The 14,255-nt window shown below is 60.1% G+C and overlaps 1 protein-coding gene across 4 annotated transcripts in view; it reads right to left on the minus strand.

Annotated features, from left to right (window-relative positions):
• Nucleotides 1–749: 749 nt before the first annotated feature.
• Nucleotides 750–14,255, minus strand: part of RAB37 (RAB37, member RAS oncogene family) — a 30,317-nt gene continuing 16,811 nt past the window's right edge. For 2 of the 4 annotated variants that reach the window (XM_084864024.1, XM_084864022.1), the window contains exons 2-10: nucleotides 12,011–12,121; nucleotides 6,526–6,636; nucleotides 5,528–5,569; nucleotides 4,935–5,001; nucleotides 4,798–4,850; nucleotides 3,597–3,662; nucleotides 2,707–2,763; nucleotides 2,552–2,628; nucleotides 750–2,371 (exon numbers count right to left, since the gene is read on the minus strand). In XM_084864024.1, coding sequence (XP_084720150.1) covers nucleotides 2,266–2,371; nucleotides 2,552–2,628; nucleotides 2,707–2,763; nucleotides 3,597–3,662; nucleotides 4,798–4,850; nucleotides 4,935–5,001; nucleotides 5,528–5,569; nucleotides 6,526–6,633 — 576 coding nt within the window. In that variant the 5' untranslated portion in view covers nucleotides 6,634–6,636; nucleotides 12,011–12,121 and the 3' untranslated portion in view covers nucleotides 750–2,265. Of the gene's footprint in view, nucleotides 2,372–2,551; nucleotides 2,629–2,706; nucleotides 2,764–3,596; nucleotides 3,663–4,797; nucleotides 4,851–4,934; nucleotides 5,002–5,527; nucleotides 5,570–6,525; nucleotides 6,637–9,591; nucleotides 9,743–12,010; nucleotides 12,122–14,255 lie in introns of those variants that run through there. The other 2 variants (XM_084864021.1, XM_084864023.1) reach the window with 2 other exon arrangements.

The raw sequence follows: 14,255 nt of genomic DNA on the forward strand, positions 1-14,255 counted from the left end.
TCCTGGGCCGGAGGGCCCGCCGGCTCGGTTCTGATCTCTCCCACCCGTGGGTGGTGGGGGTTGAGGGGAGCTCATCCGGGACCCTAACGTTTGAAACAGACTTTAGCAGCCAAAACCTGGGTGCAGCTTCAATTCAGGGTTATAGGAGGGAGGGCGGGTGGGAGGGGGAGCGACTGTTGCTGGGGAAACCGATCCGGTTCCGGAACGAGGCTGCGAAGTCGCAGCGGTTTTACAAAAAAAAAAAGACCGAGATCCGCCTCGGACTCCACAGTTGTTTGAATAACGAAGTCTTTGGCTTGTGGAGTCACTTGGTGCTGCCACCTGTTTATAGGTGCATGCTGTGATCCTCCTTGGGGCGGCGTGAGGACTCAGGAGAAAGAGGGGCTTTGCCGGCCTGCCCACAGGAGGAGGCCAGCTGGGACAATGGCATGGGCACTGGCCTCGGCGCTTGACGGGAGCATTGGGGTGGGGGCAGGCAGAACAGACTCAGGTAACCAACCGCAGGGAAAGGAGCCCTGGCTTTCTTCAATAAAGGAAACATGATTAGGACCCTACGGTGATAAGCCTTCTTTCAGCTCCTCACCGAGGAGGGGCCGTCTGTGAAAGGGTGGGGTGACCAGCTGGGGCCACTGGAGCACCAGGATCAAATGATTTTGGCACTTGGGGGCGGTTCCTCCAATCAGCAGGAACCCTCCTTTCAACACGATCCCCGCTCCCCTGCGCATCTCAAAGAAGCCATGGACAGGATGTACTTTCCAAAATACTGCAATTTAATTCTGAAAAAAATAAAGTGCCAGCGGCCCAGAGCAGCCCAAGTGACTGGATCCCCAGTGACCTGCCCTGGGCAAGGTCAGGCTCCTCCCTGCTGGGCCCGGGAGAGGCCGAGGAGAGCTTCCTTATCAGGGCTCACGTCGGAGCTGCTGACTCCGCTCTCGGACCTCGAGATTTCTGCCTTGGAAGCAAACGCAGTGGCCTCAGACATGCCCGGTGCACACCTCGTTCTCGCCCCTCTCCCCTGCCCCTGGCCTGGGGAGCCAGAGCGTGGGCGCCTCTAGGTTGGGACCTGAGTGCCTCCTGCCCCCTTCCCGATGCTGGAGTCAGGGCTTTGGGAGACATGTGATTTGCTGCCCCTTTCCCCACCACAGCCTTCTCCACACGACCTTGTGTCGCAGACATTCTGGTTAACCCAGACACGGGGGCCTCCCCTCCCCCAGCCTGTCTCAGGAGGAGGGGCGGGAGAGCAGTTCTGGCCCTGGGGCCTGTTTGAGAGGCAGCACTTGGGTTAGCACGTGGGGTGCGGTTTGCTCAGGCTTGCTTCCCACCTGCTCTGGCGTTAGGGGTTTCCCTCTAACCGGCCCTTTCCCCAGGAGAAGCACTGCAGCTGTTGGAAGAAATAGCCTGCGGACTATTGGGATCTGAGAATCTACTCTCCCTCACCGCGCGACCTCAGGTGTGCAGCGGCACAGCGGAGTGGAAAGTCCGACCAGGGGTGCAGGGAGGCCCAGAGAATAGCAACTGAAGGCTCCGAGCGCCCCGCTGTGCTTGTGCGCAGGAGGGGAAGGGCTGCGCCTCCTGGAGGGGGCTGAGGTAGCCAAACCCCTGCCAGGCCGGGAGCTGGGCCCTGCCCAATCTCCACAGCTCTTATCTTCCCTGATAAGAGACAGGCTTTGGTCTAGCTCCCGGCACAACGGCCCATCTTCTGGGGAGACTGGCCCCTGGGGAGCTGGAGGAAATGAAGTCTGGGGTCCGGTCAGCCTCTCCCCAGCGGCACTGAGGGTGGGAACAGGGTCCCTGCCTGCCCTCCCGCCCCACAAGCGCATGCTCCTTGGTAGCGAGCTGGAGCCTAGGAGGGAGGCCCAGCCCACAAGTCCTAGTATCCACCAGAAGGCTAAGGCCACCAGGTCCCTACCTTGGCATTCTGGTACCCCTTTGTGTGTGTGTGTGTGTGTGTGTGTGTGTGCGCGTGTATGTGTGTATGTGTATGTGTATGTGTGTGTATGTGTGTGTATGTGTGTGTGTGTGTGTGTGTGTGTGTTGAATTATGTTTCACTAAAGTGAAATACAAATAGCTGACCCTCCCTGGCGATGCAGGGAAGCTACAGGAACTAAGGTAGGGGTGGGGGTACAGCCCCCAGTTGGGAAGAGGCTGTGCACTCGGCACCCAACTCTCTCTCCCCATTGGCTTAGCGGCTCAGAATCAGCCAGGTCTTGGGGAGAAGGCTGCCTCCCCGCGGGCCCCGGGAGCCGTCTCTCGGCCCCTCAGTTTCACAGGAAGGAGCAGCAGCCGGGCCGCTTCTTCTGGGACTCCACGTAGTCTCGGATCTGGAAGCTGGGCTCGCCGGCCTGCTGCCCGGCTCTGTACTTCAGCTCCCTTGAAGAGGAAGAGGCAACGGGCTGGGCAGCGAGCCAGCGGGGAGCACCCTCCCCTCTCCATGGCCGGGGCAAAGGGACCTCCCAGTGCAGGTGCAGCGGAGCCCCGGGGCCCGGCCCTCCTGGGTTCCCAGAGTGCCCCCCTCCCCCCGCCCCACTCCCTGCCCCGCTCAGCTCTCACTTGGCAATGGCCAGGAAGGCCAGCTCCACATTCATGCCCGTCTTGGCGCTGGTCTCCAAGAAGGGAACTCCGTACTCCTGCCAGGGAGAGCGTGTTCTCAGGGCCAGCCTCTGGTTGCCCCCACCCGTCACCCTGCCCACACGGCAGCCCCTTACCCTGGCCAGCGTCTCTCCGTCTTCAGAGCGAATCACCCTCTCACTGCTCACGTCTGCCTGCAAGCCCAGGCAGGTCACTCTGGGGAAGGAAGCCTTGACCCCAGCCCGCCCCTCTCCTGCCCCTTCTGGCCCATCTGTTACCCCAGGACCCTGGTTGGCAAACGGGCTCACGAGCCACATGTGGCTCTTTGGCCCCTTGAGTTTTTAGCAAAGCCAGCTTAGGAGTACCCTAATTAAGTTGATAACAATGTACTTGTAATAACAATGTACTATATAGTTTAAGTTTAAAAAAGTTGGCTCTCAAAAGAAATTTCAATCGTTGTACTGTTGATATTTGGCTCTGTTGACTAATGAGTTTGCCGACCACTGCCAGGAGTAGGCACTGCCCGCCCTCTGCTGGTGGCCTGTGGGACTGCGGGCGGTGTGATCGGCACTGGGCGGCAGGGTTTCCACCTGGCTCAGGAGGAGTTCCCCAGCTGTGCGCCCTGGAATCTCCCTCCCTTTTGGGGAGGTGGGTAATGCTCCTTGGCAGGGCCGTGGAGACCCAGCCCCAGAGGGCTGAGAGTAGTTGGGGCTAAGCTTTCTGCTCTTGGCTCTGCATCCGGGACCCTGGTTACCATGACCTAATAGGGGCCGAGCAGCTGGGCAGCCTTGGATCTCACAAGCGGCAGCTGGCGCTTTCCCCACAAGGACCATCCCAAAGCGTAAGGAGGACAGAGAAGATGGGCTGAGCCGCCAGGACAGTCTGCCCCCTGAACTGGAGGCGGGGAAGAGTCCTTTGCTGGGCGGATGGCCGGCTAACACTCGGGCAGTGATGAGGCTGGTCGCAGGGGATGCTGTGGCAGCGGGAGAGGACGTGCAGTGGGCTGGACCTGCCATGGACCACTCACCTTGTTGCCTAGCAGCATGATCACCACATCCCTCTGGGCGTACTCATGAATCTCCGTGAGCCAGGCCTGTGGGAGAGGGGGAGCTGAGCCGGGTGCAGGCTGAGCACCAGCCAATCTTCCCCTCTCTTTTGCCCTTCCTTCGTCTGTCCTGTTTGATTATCCTGGGCTACTCACTGCCTCCTGATGCCTGATGCCCTATTCACTCTCATATCTGCATCCTTGTTCTGGCCTCTCCAGTCCTGAGTGGCTCAAACCCCATACAGCGCGACTCCTATTTCCATAGAAATGGCAGAAGCTTGTCTCAGCAATCAGTTGGTAGCCACCAGCGATTTCCCATTGAGGATTCTATGGCCACAGAAGGACTCAGTGATCAAAAATACTATGATTGATTAGTAATGTCTGCCATGAGCATGGGGTTGGGAGTGGCAGTATGAGTGCCACCCTCTTTTTGTTTGAATTTAGAGAGGGAGCAAAGAAGAGAAAGAGGGAGAGAGGAAGAGAGAGAGAGAGAGAGAGAGAGAGAGAGAGAGAGAGATATCAATTGGTTGCCTCCCATATGTGCCGGACCAGGGGAGGAACCCACAACCTACATATGTGTCCTGATTAGGAATCAAACCCACGGCCGTCTGGTGTGCGGCATGATGCTACAACTGACTGAGCCACACCAGCCAGGCTCCATTCTCTTTATAAGCTGTTTTATACCTGTACGTCTTGCTCCCCACTTTGCTCATCGACCCCTTGAGGTCAGAGAGCACGGGGGACCTTTGCAGGGTTACACTCGAGGTCAGTGCTTGTATTTGGTGAGTGATCGCCTGCTTTCCCTCATAGTGTGGCGGTGAGGACAGAGCCACGCCCTCTGTCTGCCTGGGTCACTGTCTTGCTGCTTGGACTAGGTGTGAGGACAGACTTCTCTGCTGCTCTCCCCTCGGCCCCGGGGCTAATTGTCCAGGGCGGGGCCGGGTACTTTCTGAACTTGTGTCACGGAGCGCACTCATGAATCACCGTCGGGCCGAGCGTTGCCCGGTCTCCATGCCCACATGCCCATCGCATACCCAGAGGCGGCTCATTGCGCCTGAGTCAGAGCTCAGGTATGCTGCCAAGGCAGCCGTGTTCCCGGCCCACCCCTCCCCCCAGAGCAGGGGGCAGCCCTGAACTCCGCAGCCCCGCCGTGGCTGCTCCGGGGGCGGACAGAGCGACCTACCCGGATGTTTTCGAAGGAGGCCTTGTTGGTGATGTCATACAGCAGGAGCAAGGCTGCGGGGGGAGAGAGCGGTCACACGGGCACGGGGCGGGTCCCAGGGGGGCTGGGGACGGAGGTGGCGTGCGCCAGGGCCTTACCTTGGGCATCTCGGTAGTAAGCGTGGGTGACACTGCGGAACCGCTCCTGCCCGGCGGTGTCCCAGATCTAGGAAGGGATGGGCACAGGGTCAGGAGGAGGCAGGCGCGGGGCGGTGGTGGGCAGAGGGCACCCGTGCTGTGGTGTGAGAGCTGTGTGGGTGGGAAGGCGGCACCCTGGCTCCTCTGCTTCTCACGGCTCCTGTGCACCTGCCGACTCCTGCCTGTGACAGGTCCCCGGGCCTGAGGCTCACTCAGTGCTGTGGCCCCTTCCCCAGCCCAGAGATGGGAGCTGGGAGGCAGGGAGGAGGGGGAAAGGAGGGGGGCAGGGGAGGAGGGAGCAAGCCAAAGCTTGTCTGAGGCACTTGAGCTGCCTCTGCTAGAAGAGAGGGTGCCTGGGAGCGGCTTTTGCTTTTGCTGCAAACATCAAAGGAGCAAAAGCCGCTGTTTCTTCTTTTGGCCCCACAGGAAGTTGCCCCAGGCTGAGGGCAGGGCCAGGGCCACAGCCTCCTGCGGTTCCAGTGAAGAGCAGGTCAGGCCCTCCGCCCCTCCGCCCCTCCTTCCCCTCCCCAGCCTCCCACAAGCCTTCCTCTCACCTGCAGCTTCACCCTCACGCCGTCCACGGTCACCACCTTGTTCTGAAAGGGAAAAGCACACAGGTGGCCGGCGGGCAGGGCAGCCCGGCTCCTGCGGACGGCCTTTTAAGGACCGAGCGTCCCGTCCTGGTGGCTCCCCAGGACTGGAGGGGGTGCGGTGACCTCAGAGCTGTCCCAGCCGGATCACCCCATCAGGGCAGTGGGCCCCTGTTCCCCAGAGACTCCCGCTGAGGAGCCCTCTCTTCTCCGTCTGTGCTTCTCACAACATGTGGCTCAGGGGAGCCTGAGGTCTGATAACTGGGGATCCCGCCCCTCCCCAACTTCCGCCTGCCTCTCCAGGAGCTGGGGCCCATCCTGCAACCAAGCTTAGAGAAGATGCCCCAGCATCCCGGGGACCGCCCCTGGCTGCCCCCCAATCCTCCTAAGTGGACTTCCTCTCCCCCCGCCCCCGGAGGGGGCACCCCACCTCTGGTGGACCCCTCTATTGGGCCCTCACTCCCCTGACCCTTTGGGTGAGCAGGGCTCAGAGGCCTCGGTGTCCCGATGCAGATTTGTGCAGAAGGACCCTGAAGGTGAGAGGAGGGCCCTGGCAGGCTGCTCTCTCCCCGCCCGGCCAGCCCAGCTCCTCCGCCTGGTGGGCCGTGCTGCCTGGAGGCCAGGAAAGCCTGGCGGAGGCCTAGCCCGGGGGCCCAGGAGAGGGGGCACCGAGCAAGGGGGTTAAGGCAGGAAGCTGGGCTCACACCGTCGTGGCGTGTGACCGCCCCACCAGGGGCCCAGCTTTAAGACTCAGTCTCTCCATGTTCGTAGCCTGCAGCGGGCAAGGGGCCAGGCCGGGCCTCCGCACACGGGTCCACGCACTGGTCCCTTCCCTGGGGCAGCCCTGGTGCCCTCCGGGCCGTGAGCCACCGTCCTGCAGGTGGGACAGGCGGGACAGGGCAGTGCCCGGGCCTGAGCCGCAGCCCGGCTGGCTGCGGGAGCAGAGCCTGCGGCCACCTCACCCTGAAGTCTATGCCGACGGTGGCTAGGAAGGTCCCGGACAGGAAGGCCCCGTCTTTGAATTGGATCAGGAAACAGGTTTTCCCGACGCCCGAGTCTCCCAGAAGCATCACCTAGGAGATGGGGGCAGAGGCAGTTAATGGGGAGCTGGGGCGCAATTCTGGGCTTCCAGGGAGAGAAGCCCCGGACAGAGGGGCAGAGGGCGAGGGGAGGGTGCTGGCATGGGGGGAGGGGCACCTGCTGCTGGAAGTCCGCCTCTTCCCTCCACGCTCTGCCTCTCGGCTCTCCCTCTGACCTGGTCCTCACCCACCCAGCGTCCTGGAAGCTTGCGCTGAGACCTCAGCACCATTGGGTCCCCAGATGTGTCCCCGGTCCTGGAACCACCCCCTCTGTCTCAGACACGGCTGCCCTGCCACACGGGCCCACATCCCTCCACAGCGTGTTCCAGCTGTGCCTGAGCGCATGCGTGGGCAGAGAAGCACGCAATAAACATTAAAAAAAAAATCAGGAAGTGTTAATACTTGGGACAGGATTCCCGGCCAAGGGAGGTGTCAGCCTCTGCTGGGGGCGGGGACACCCCTTTTGCAAAGGCACGTCCTCAAGTTACTATGGTTTTGGTCACCACATGTATTTGGAAGTTTCTGATGATGTGACATGTTTTTTTTTTTTTTTTTTTTTTTTTTTCCTTTTCTGTATTTGATGTTACATGTTTATAAAAGGATTGCATGGCCTGGCCAGTGTGGCTCAGTGGTTGAGGATCAACCCATGACCCAAGAGGTCATTGGTTTGATTACTGGTCAGGGCACATGCCCGGGTTCCAGGCTGGATTCCTGGTAAGGGAGGTGCTGGAGGCAACCAGTCAATGTTTCTCTCTCATCAATGTTTCTTTTTCTCTCTCTCCTGCCCTCTCTCTTTAAAATAAAAAATTAAAAAAAAAATACATTGCAGTGGGGAGACATTCAGTCTGAAGTTCTCTCAGCAGAAACCTCAAAGTGGGACAAATGGCCACAAACTGGCGTCCCCGGGTCCCTGTGGGGCAGGGAGTGGGGGCTGAGGGGTGTGCCCGCCCCTTTATCGCTGGGCCAGTCTTCGCTCATCTCCACGGGGAGCAAAGGGGTCGGGAGGCAGCCCCCTGTCCGGATACTCCTCCATCGTGGAGAACAGAGGTCGGGACCTACCGCTGGAACTTTCCCAGCGGGCCCATTAGAGGCTAATGGGTTGGAGAAGGACGAGGCCGCGTCCTTCTTGAGGTCTGACCTTGACAAAAGCTTTTCTGCTGTGCACGCGGGACACGGGGATGCGCTGACTCTGCTGGGAGGGAAGGGGCTGAGCCGAAGGTGGATGAAGGCCGGGGTCCTGGCTTGGGAAGGGGCTTTGGAAAGATCCCTGACCTGTGGCATGGCGCCCACAGTGGCCAGGAAGACTGAGGGGGGCTTTCTTTGAGGCCTTTCTAGAGCCTGGTAAGGGCCAGGACCAATCATGTTGCATGAACCACCCAAGACTTTCGAAGAGTGGGTGCAGGTGGGTACTGCCCACTGCACCCCCCCCCCCCGCTTCTAGGGCAGCCCCGGGGGCTCCTGCCAGGCTGTCCTGGACCCAGTCTCCTGGGCAGGCCTGCAGGCTGGTGGAGCCGCTTGGCCCGGGGACAGATGGAGGCCTGGGAGCCCTCTGTAGCCAGCACCCAAGGAGGAGAGGAGAGCGAGCACCTGTGTGCTTTACAGACCGCAGCTGCCCCGAGCCAACGCTGCCAGTCACCTACACTAAACACAAACAGCTGCCCCACCTGGCCACCTCCTGGGGCCTAGGCCCGTGGTCGGCAAACTGCGGCTCGCAAGCCACATGCGGCTCTTTGGCCCCTTGAGTGTGGCTCTTCCACAAAATACCACGGCCTGGCCAGTCTATTTTGAAGAAGTGGCGTTAGAAGAAGTTTAAGTTTAAAAAACGTGGCTCTCCAAAGAAGTTTCAGTCGTTGTCCTATTGATATTTGGCTCTGTGGACCAATGAGTTTGCTGACCACGGTCCTAGGCAAACAGCTCATTGGCTTGTCCCGCAAGGAGGTCACGGCCCCCCCCCCCCCCCCCAGCCTGGGGCTGGCTCTCCCAGCTCCCCTCCCACCGAAGGCCCAGGGGCCCATTTCCTGCCACGAGCCCACACAGGACGCCTATCTCAACGGCTCTGGGCGGGTGACTTGCGGAGTGGCTTCCCCTGAAACCGTGGGGAGGAGGCCCCAGCTCCTGGCTAGCGTGAGCTCTGCATGGGGGGGCGGAAACCAAGGCACAGAAAGAGGGGTCTCTTCCAAGGCCGTGCATCCTGAGACCGGATGCCTACCTCGCCCACCTGGGGGCAGGCCTGGGAGGCTGAGTGCCCTTCGCACCTCTTCCAGAGGCCCTGGTGCCCGCTGCTCCCAGGGCCCGGCAGGAGGGCACCCAGACCAGCGTCCATGGCCACCCTCACCTGCTGTGCACGGGCCACCCTGAGCCCAGAGAGTGGACTGGGCTCTCCCAGGTGGGCCGTGAGCATCACTGAGCTCTCGCTCAGGCTCTAACACCCCCAGGTGGCCTGCGTCCTGGGAGGAGGTGCGAGGCGGCAGCGAGAAGGGAAGAGGCTGGAGTTTGGGGCCTAAGGAACCCCGGTCAAGTCTCAGCTGAGAGCGGAGCTGGGAAAAGGGCATTCACCCCGTTGCTCGTCGCCAAGGGCCGGCTTCTCTGGGTGTCCGGGCACCCAGGGCGGGTGCCTGCGTCCAGGAGAGCCAACCCTTAGCCAGGAACATGGGGGTTCCCCGGGGCTCAGCCGGGGGTGGCAGGAGAAAGTTGGGGGAGTCACTTCCCAGCTTCCTCTCCCGGGCCTGGCACAGCCCCCCAGACACCTAGAAGTTGGGATGGGCCTAGCGGCCGCGTCTCGACCCTCCCTGTCTCTCCGGACACTGGCGCCTGGCTGGGGGGAAGGACTGAGCAGCCAGAAAGGCGCAGGGTCCCGGGAGCCCCAGGGTCTCAGGTTAGAGGGCGCGGGGAGGGGTGGCCTCAGCACCCGCACGGGAGTCCCCAGCGCGGGACGCAGTGCGCACCCACCTTGAGCGCGAGGTCGTAGCTCGGGCTGCAGGGCGGCGAGCGCTCGGGGGCGTCGCCATCCCGGGCGGCGGCGGCGCCAGGCGTGCCCGTCATGTTCCCGGACGGAGCGGAGCGGGGCCGCGGCGCACCGGGCAGGGACAGCTCCACCCTCGCTCCACCCACTCCTTCTGCCCCCTCCCCCCCCCGCCAGGCTCCACCCTCTGCCCCCGCCAACCCGCACACCCGCCACGGGGAGCGCCCGAGGGGCAGCGGGACCCCGAAGCAACGTTGAAGGATGTCAAATCCACCCCTAGGACGGGGTTCCCAAAGCCGCCAGCCGTCGGGGTTCAGTTCCCACGGGTAGCGGGAAGGTTTGGCATCATTGGTGCCTGTGCACCGGCGCCGGGGTTTCCGCTATCGCTGCGCAGTGCGGCCAGCAGGCGGCGCCCGAGCCTCGCCAGCAGGCGGTCCACAGGTGGCCCCGGGTGCGGGGTGAGGGAGAGGCTGGGGCGCCCCGACCTGCGCGGTGCTGGGTTGGAGAGAGGGTGTACGTCCGGAGGAAGTAGCGCAGGCAGCCTCACGGTTACTGACGCAGCCCAGCCCGAGCTCGTGTGAATATAATTTTAGTTACTGACCGATATGCACCTTGCAGCACACGGGCCCTCGTTGGTTGGTGTTTGAACTTTGACCCTTAGTGTAGAGCGCCTCTCATTTCTCCCTCACCTGTTGGGCTGCGTCCAGAATGTCCCATCACGGGCTCTCCCCGCCCTGCGAGGTGGGCTGGGGATTCCTGTGTGGGTTCTGAGGGCCTCCCCTCCCCGCGCCCTTTGCCCTGAGACCCTGGGACTCCCCGGATGCAGTGCCTTTGTGGCTGCGTCTAAGCTGGCGCTCCTGCAGGCAGGGCTCTGGCTTTCCCACGTGGCCCCCCGCCTCTGGCAATTAGGAGGCCCTGAACCTTTGGTATCGGACGAATTGATGAAGTTGTGAAGTGTTTTGAGCAGAGTCTCCGGGACATCCCCGGAAGGCCTGTCCTGTCTCAGCAGCGTCAGGTTCTCAACTGAACCACATACCTCCCTCCTTCTCGCAGGCCGAGGCAAAACGTGGAGGCCGCACCTGTGCATCTGCGAGCGTGAATGAGAGAGTCTGTGCACCCGTGGCCACACCCACGCCCAGCCACACTCTGCCCTCTGAGTCTGACCGGTGGGAGGAGGGTGGGGAGTGTGACTATGAGGGCACCGTGTGCCCTGTGTGCTGAGGGGGCAGGCGGGGCATGTGCCAACCCGGCAGCTTGGTTCCCGTGGTGGAAGGCTCCAGGCGCTGTCAGCACAGCCCCGTTCTCCTGGGGCTCCGCCCTGCGCTCCGGAGCCCAGCTGCTCCCACTGGCGGGGAGCTGGGGGCACTGGTGTGGCAGGTTGGATTCTGGGCTCTGCACAGGGGCCGAGCTCCCGTTTCAGCCTCACTTTGAAGCCCTGGCTGTGGTGGGCCCTGGCCTTCCTCCCTGTGGCCCGGCAAGCTCAGCGTCCGAAGTTCCCCTGTCTCTTTCCACAAGCGTGACTGCTGGTCCCAGCCGCGTGGCCTCAGGCCTGTGCGCTGTGGCCCCAGAGGCTGGCCTCCCAAACACCCACGCCGCTAAGCAATGCCACATGCTCCTCTCAGGACCCCGGAGACCCCCAAGAAGGGCCTGCAGCTCCTGAGGATAGTCCAAGCCCAGAGCCAGTCCCCCCCAGAGGCCTTCCCAGGATCAGGGTTACTGAGAGCCGCAGTCCCGGTGAGAGTGGACAGCGGGCAAGGGCTGGAGGGAGGCCTTCCTGGCGCACGAGGGGCTGCGGGTTGGGACCACTCCCCTAACCTGCGCTGCCCCCGTGCTGTGTCCAGGGAGAGACCAAGTGCTAAAAAGAACTTTAACCTTTGCCCTCCCAGCGCCCTAGGACACAATGCCAGGACTGGGCTGATTTTTATCATTTTAAGCCACACCTTTGCCTCTCCAGGTTCTTATTGCCTTGGGAGGTGGGCATGAGTCATCTGTAGCAACACGTGCCCTTGTTTTTCCAGCTTCCGGTTGTGTGCCGTCAATGGGGAGCCCCATAGGACTGGGGGGGGGGCAGGAGGAGGGCAGTGTGGGGGGAGGGTAACTGGGCTTTGCTGCGTTCCTCCACTGATGGTCACACTCCTGCCTGCCAGCCCCTGCACGCAGCCCCCTTTGTCCCTGGGTCTGTGCTGGTTCCCTGCTCTCAGCTCTCTTAGGCTGGGAGTGGGTGGGGGATGGAAGCCCAGTAACAGCCCCAAACACTGCTCCATCCCTCCTGGCTTCCCAGCTCCTGCCTACGCCTTGGTCAACGGGCTGTTTATTAAACCTCCTGGAAAGATCCAATGCGAGTGACCACCTGCTTCCTGTGGGACCCTGACAGCCAACCGGAGCCCCGGGGGCGGGAGCACTCACCGTGAATCCGATGCCCACAGTGGCCGAGAAGGAGCCGGGGATGAACTTGCCCTGGTCGAACTGGACCAGCAGAGATGTCTTCCCCACGCCGCTGTCGCCCACCAGGATGGTCTGCAGGGACAAGGAGAGGCGGGAGCTGCAGTGGGATGTAGGTTTCTGAGATGGTGTTGTGACTGGGACGTGTGTGCACATACAAAACCCACACACAGACATATTCACACAGATGAACCCAGATGCTCACATGGACAGAGGGTATGCACATACATACAACATGTACAGAGACACACTCTTACACGCAGATACACATACATGGGGTGCAAACACAAACACAGAGACACACTCTTACACACAGATACACATAGATAGGGTGCACACACACACACACAGACACACTCATACACACAGATACACATAGATAGGGTGCACACACACACAGAGACACACTCTTACACACAGATACACATAGATAGGGTGCACACACACACACAGAGACACACTCATACACACAGATGCACATTTGCTGAAGAAGGCAGGAAAGCAGGGAGGGAATGTTGTTTCACCCTAAGTTATGAAACGTCTGAGGTGCTGAAACAGGTTTGGCTAAGCGGATAGAGCGTCAGCCTGCGGACTGAAGGGTCCCAGGTTCGATTCCGGTCAAGGGCATGTACCTTGGTTGCGGGCACATCCCCAGTAGGGGGCGTTCAGGAGACAGCTGACCAATGTTTCTCTCTCATTGATGTTTCTAGCTCTCTATCCCTCTCCCTTCCTCTCTGTAAAAATTCAACAAAATATATATTTTTAAAAAGTCTATTAAACAACAACAAAACATACACACACACACACACACACACACACACACACACAAAGAAAAAAACATCTGAGGTGACCACGAGAAGTTGCCTCTCAGGCTCCTAACTTCAGGGGCATAACTGCCCGCTACCCCCCCCCCCAGCCTCCCCCCCCCACCCCCCCGGGCCCTGCAATCCACCATTGGTGTGTTTGCACGGAGGCCACTTCACACAGGCAATGCAGCCAAAGGCGGAGCGGGGCAGGGACTCAGAGGCAGGTTTGTTTCTGAGGATACAGGACCCCTTCGTGGCTGCTTTTGGCCTGGGAACCCCCTCATGGTTTTATAGAACCGTCCGGAGACTGCCTGGTGGCCTCTGTCCTTCACTTGGGGTCAGACCATGGTCTGAAGGCTCTCCCTGCCTCTCCTGGTTTCTCCCTGGTGTTTCCCCTAACACAGTCCCTGCACAGTGAGTTCCCTTTCCACCCCTGCTTCCTGGGAGATCTGGACTGGCACAACGGCCCTCAGTAAGGGGAAGTCTAAAACAAGAGTATACAGCCCTAGCCAGTTTGGCTCAATGAATAGAGTGTTGGCCTTTGGACTTAAGGTCCCAGGTTCGATTCTAGTCAAGGGCACTTGCCTGGGTTGCGGGCTTGATCCCCAATAGGGGGCATGTAGGAGGCAGCCAATCAATGATTCTTTACCATCATTGTCACCCCATGCAGCCTGCTGTTCAGATGTTTCTATCTTTCTCTCCCTCTCCCTTCCTCTCTGAAATCAATAAAAAAAATTTATCTATATAAAAAAAATCAACAAGAGTGTACAGGGACGATCAGCATGTCAGGCCATATGCCGTGGGAAGAAAGAGTTTGCACTTGGCCCTGGCACAAGGCCTTGGAGAGAACACTCAGAGAAGCAGAGTGTGGGAAAAGGGGAAGGACACATTGTACTGGGAGGAAGAAGGGGAGAGAATTAGCGTGGAAGTACAGGAGCTAAATAATTAATAAATAACAGTACAAGGATAAACTCTGGTCCTAGCCAGTTTGGCTCAGTGGATGGAGCATTGGCCTGTAGACCAAAGGGTCCCAGGTTTGATTTTGGTCCAGAGCATGTACCTCAGGCTCCTCCCCGGCCCAGGCTCTGTGCAGGAGGCAACCAATTGATGTTTCTCTCACATCAGTAGTTCCCTCTCTTTTCCATTCTTTCTAAAAATCAATAGGAAAATATCCTCAGGTGAGGACTACAAGAAAAGAATAAACTCTGTGTTTTGTGTACTCACAACTGTAAACCTACTTTTGCCCCACCCTGTACACACACCCAAGGGCTGGTACCCAGCAGTCTCTCAGTGGGTGAATGAAGGGACGAGTACTATAAATGAGTGGATAAATGCCTTAGTTTCAAAATGGACAACAGTTACTTTGCAAGGCCAGCATCCAGGGGAAGAATAACAATGCAGTA

This window comes from Pipistrellus hanaki, assembly GCF_964339955.1.
Source record: "Pipistrellus hanaki genome assembly, chromosome: 16".
In the NCBI taxonomy this organism is placed as follows: Eukaryota; Metazoa; Chordata; class Mammalia; order Chiroptera; family Vespertilionidae; genus Pipistrellus; species Pipistrellus hanaki.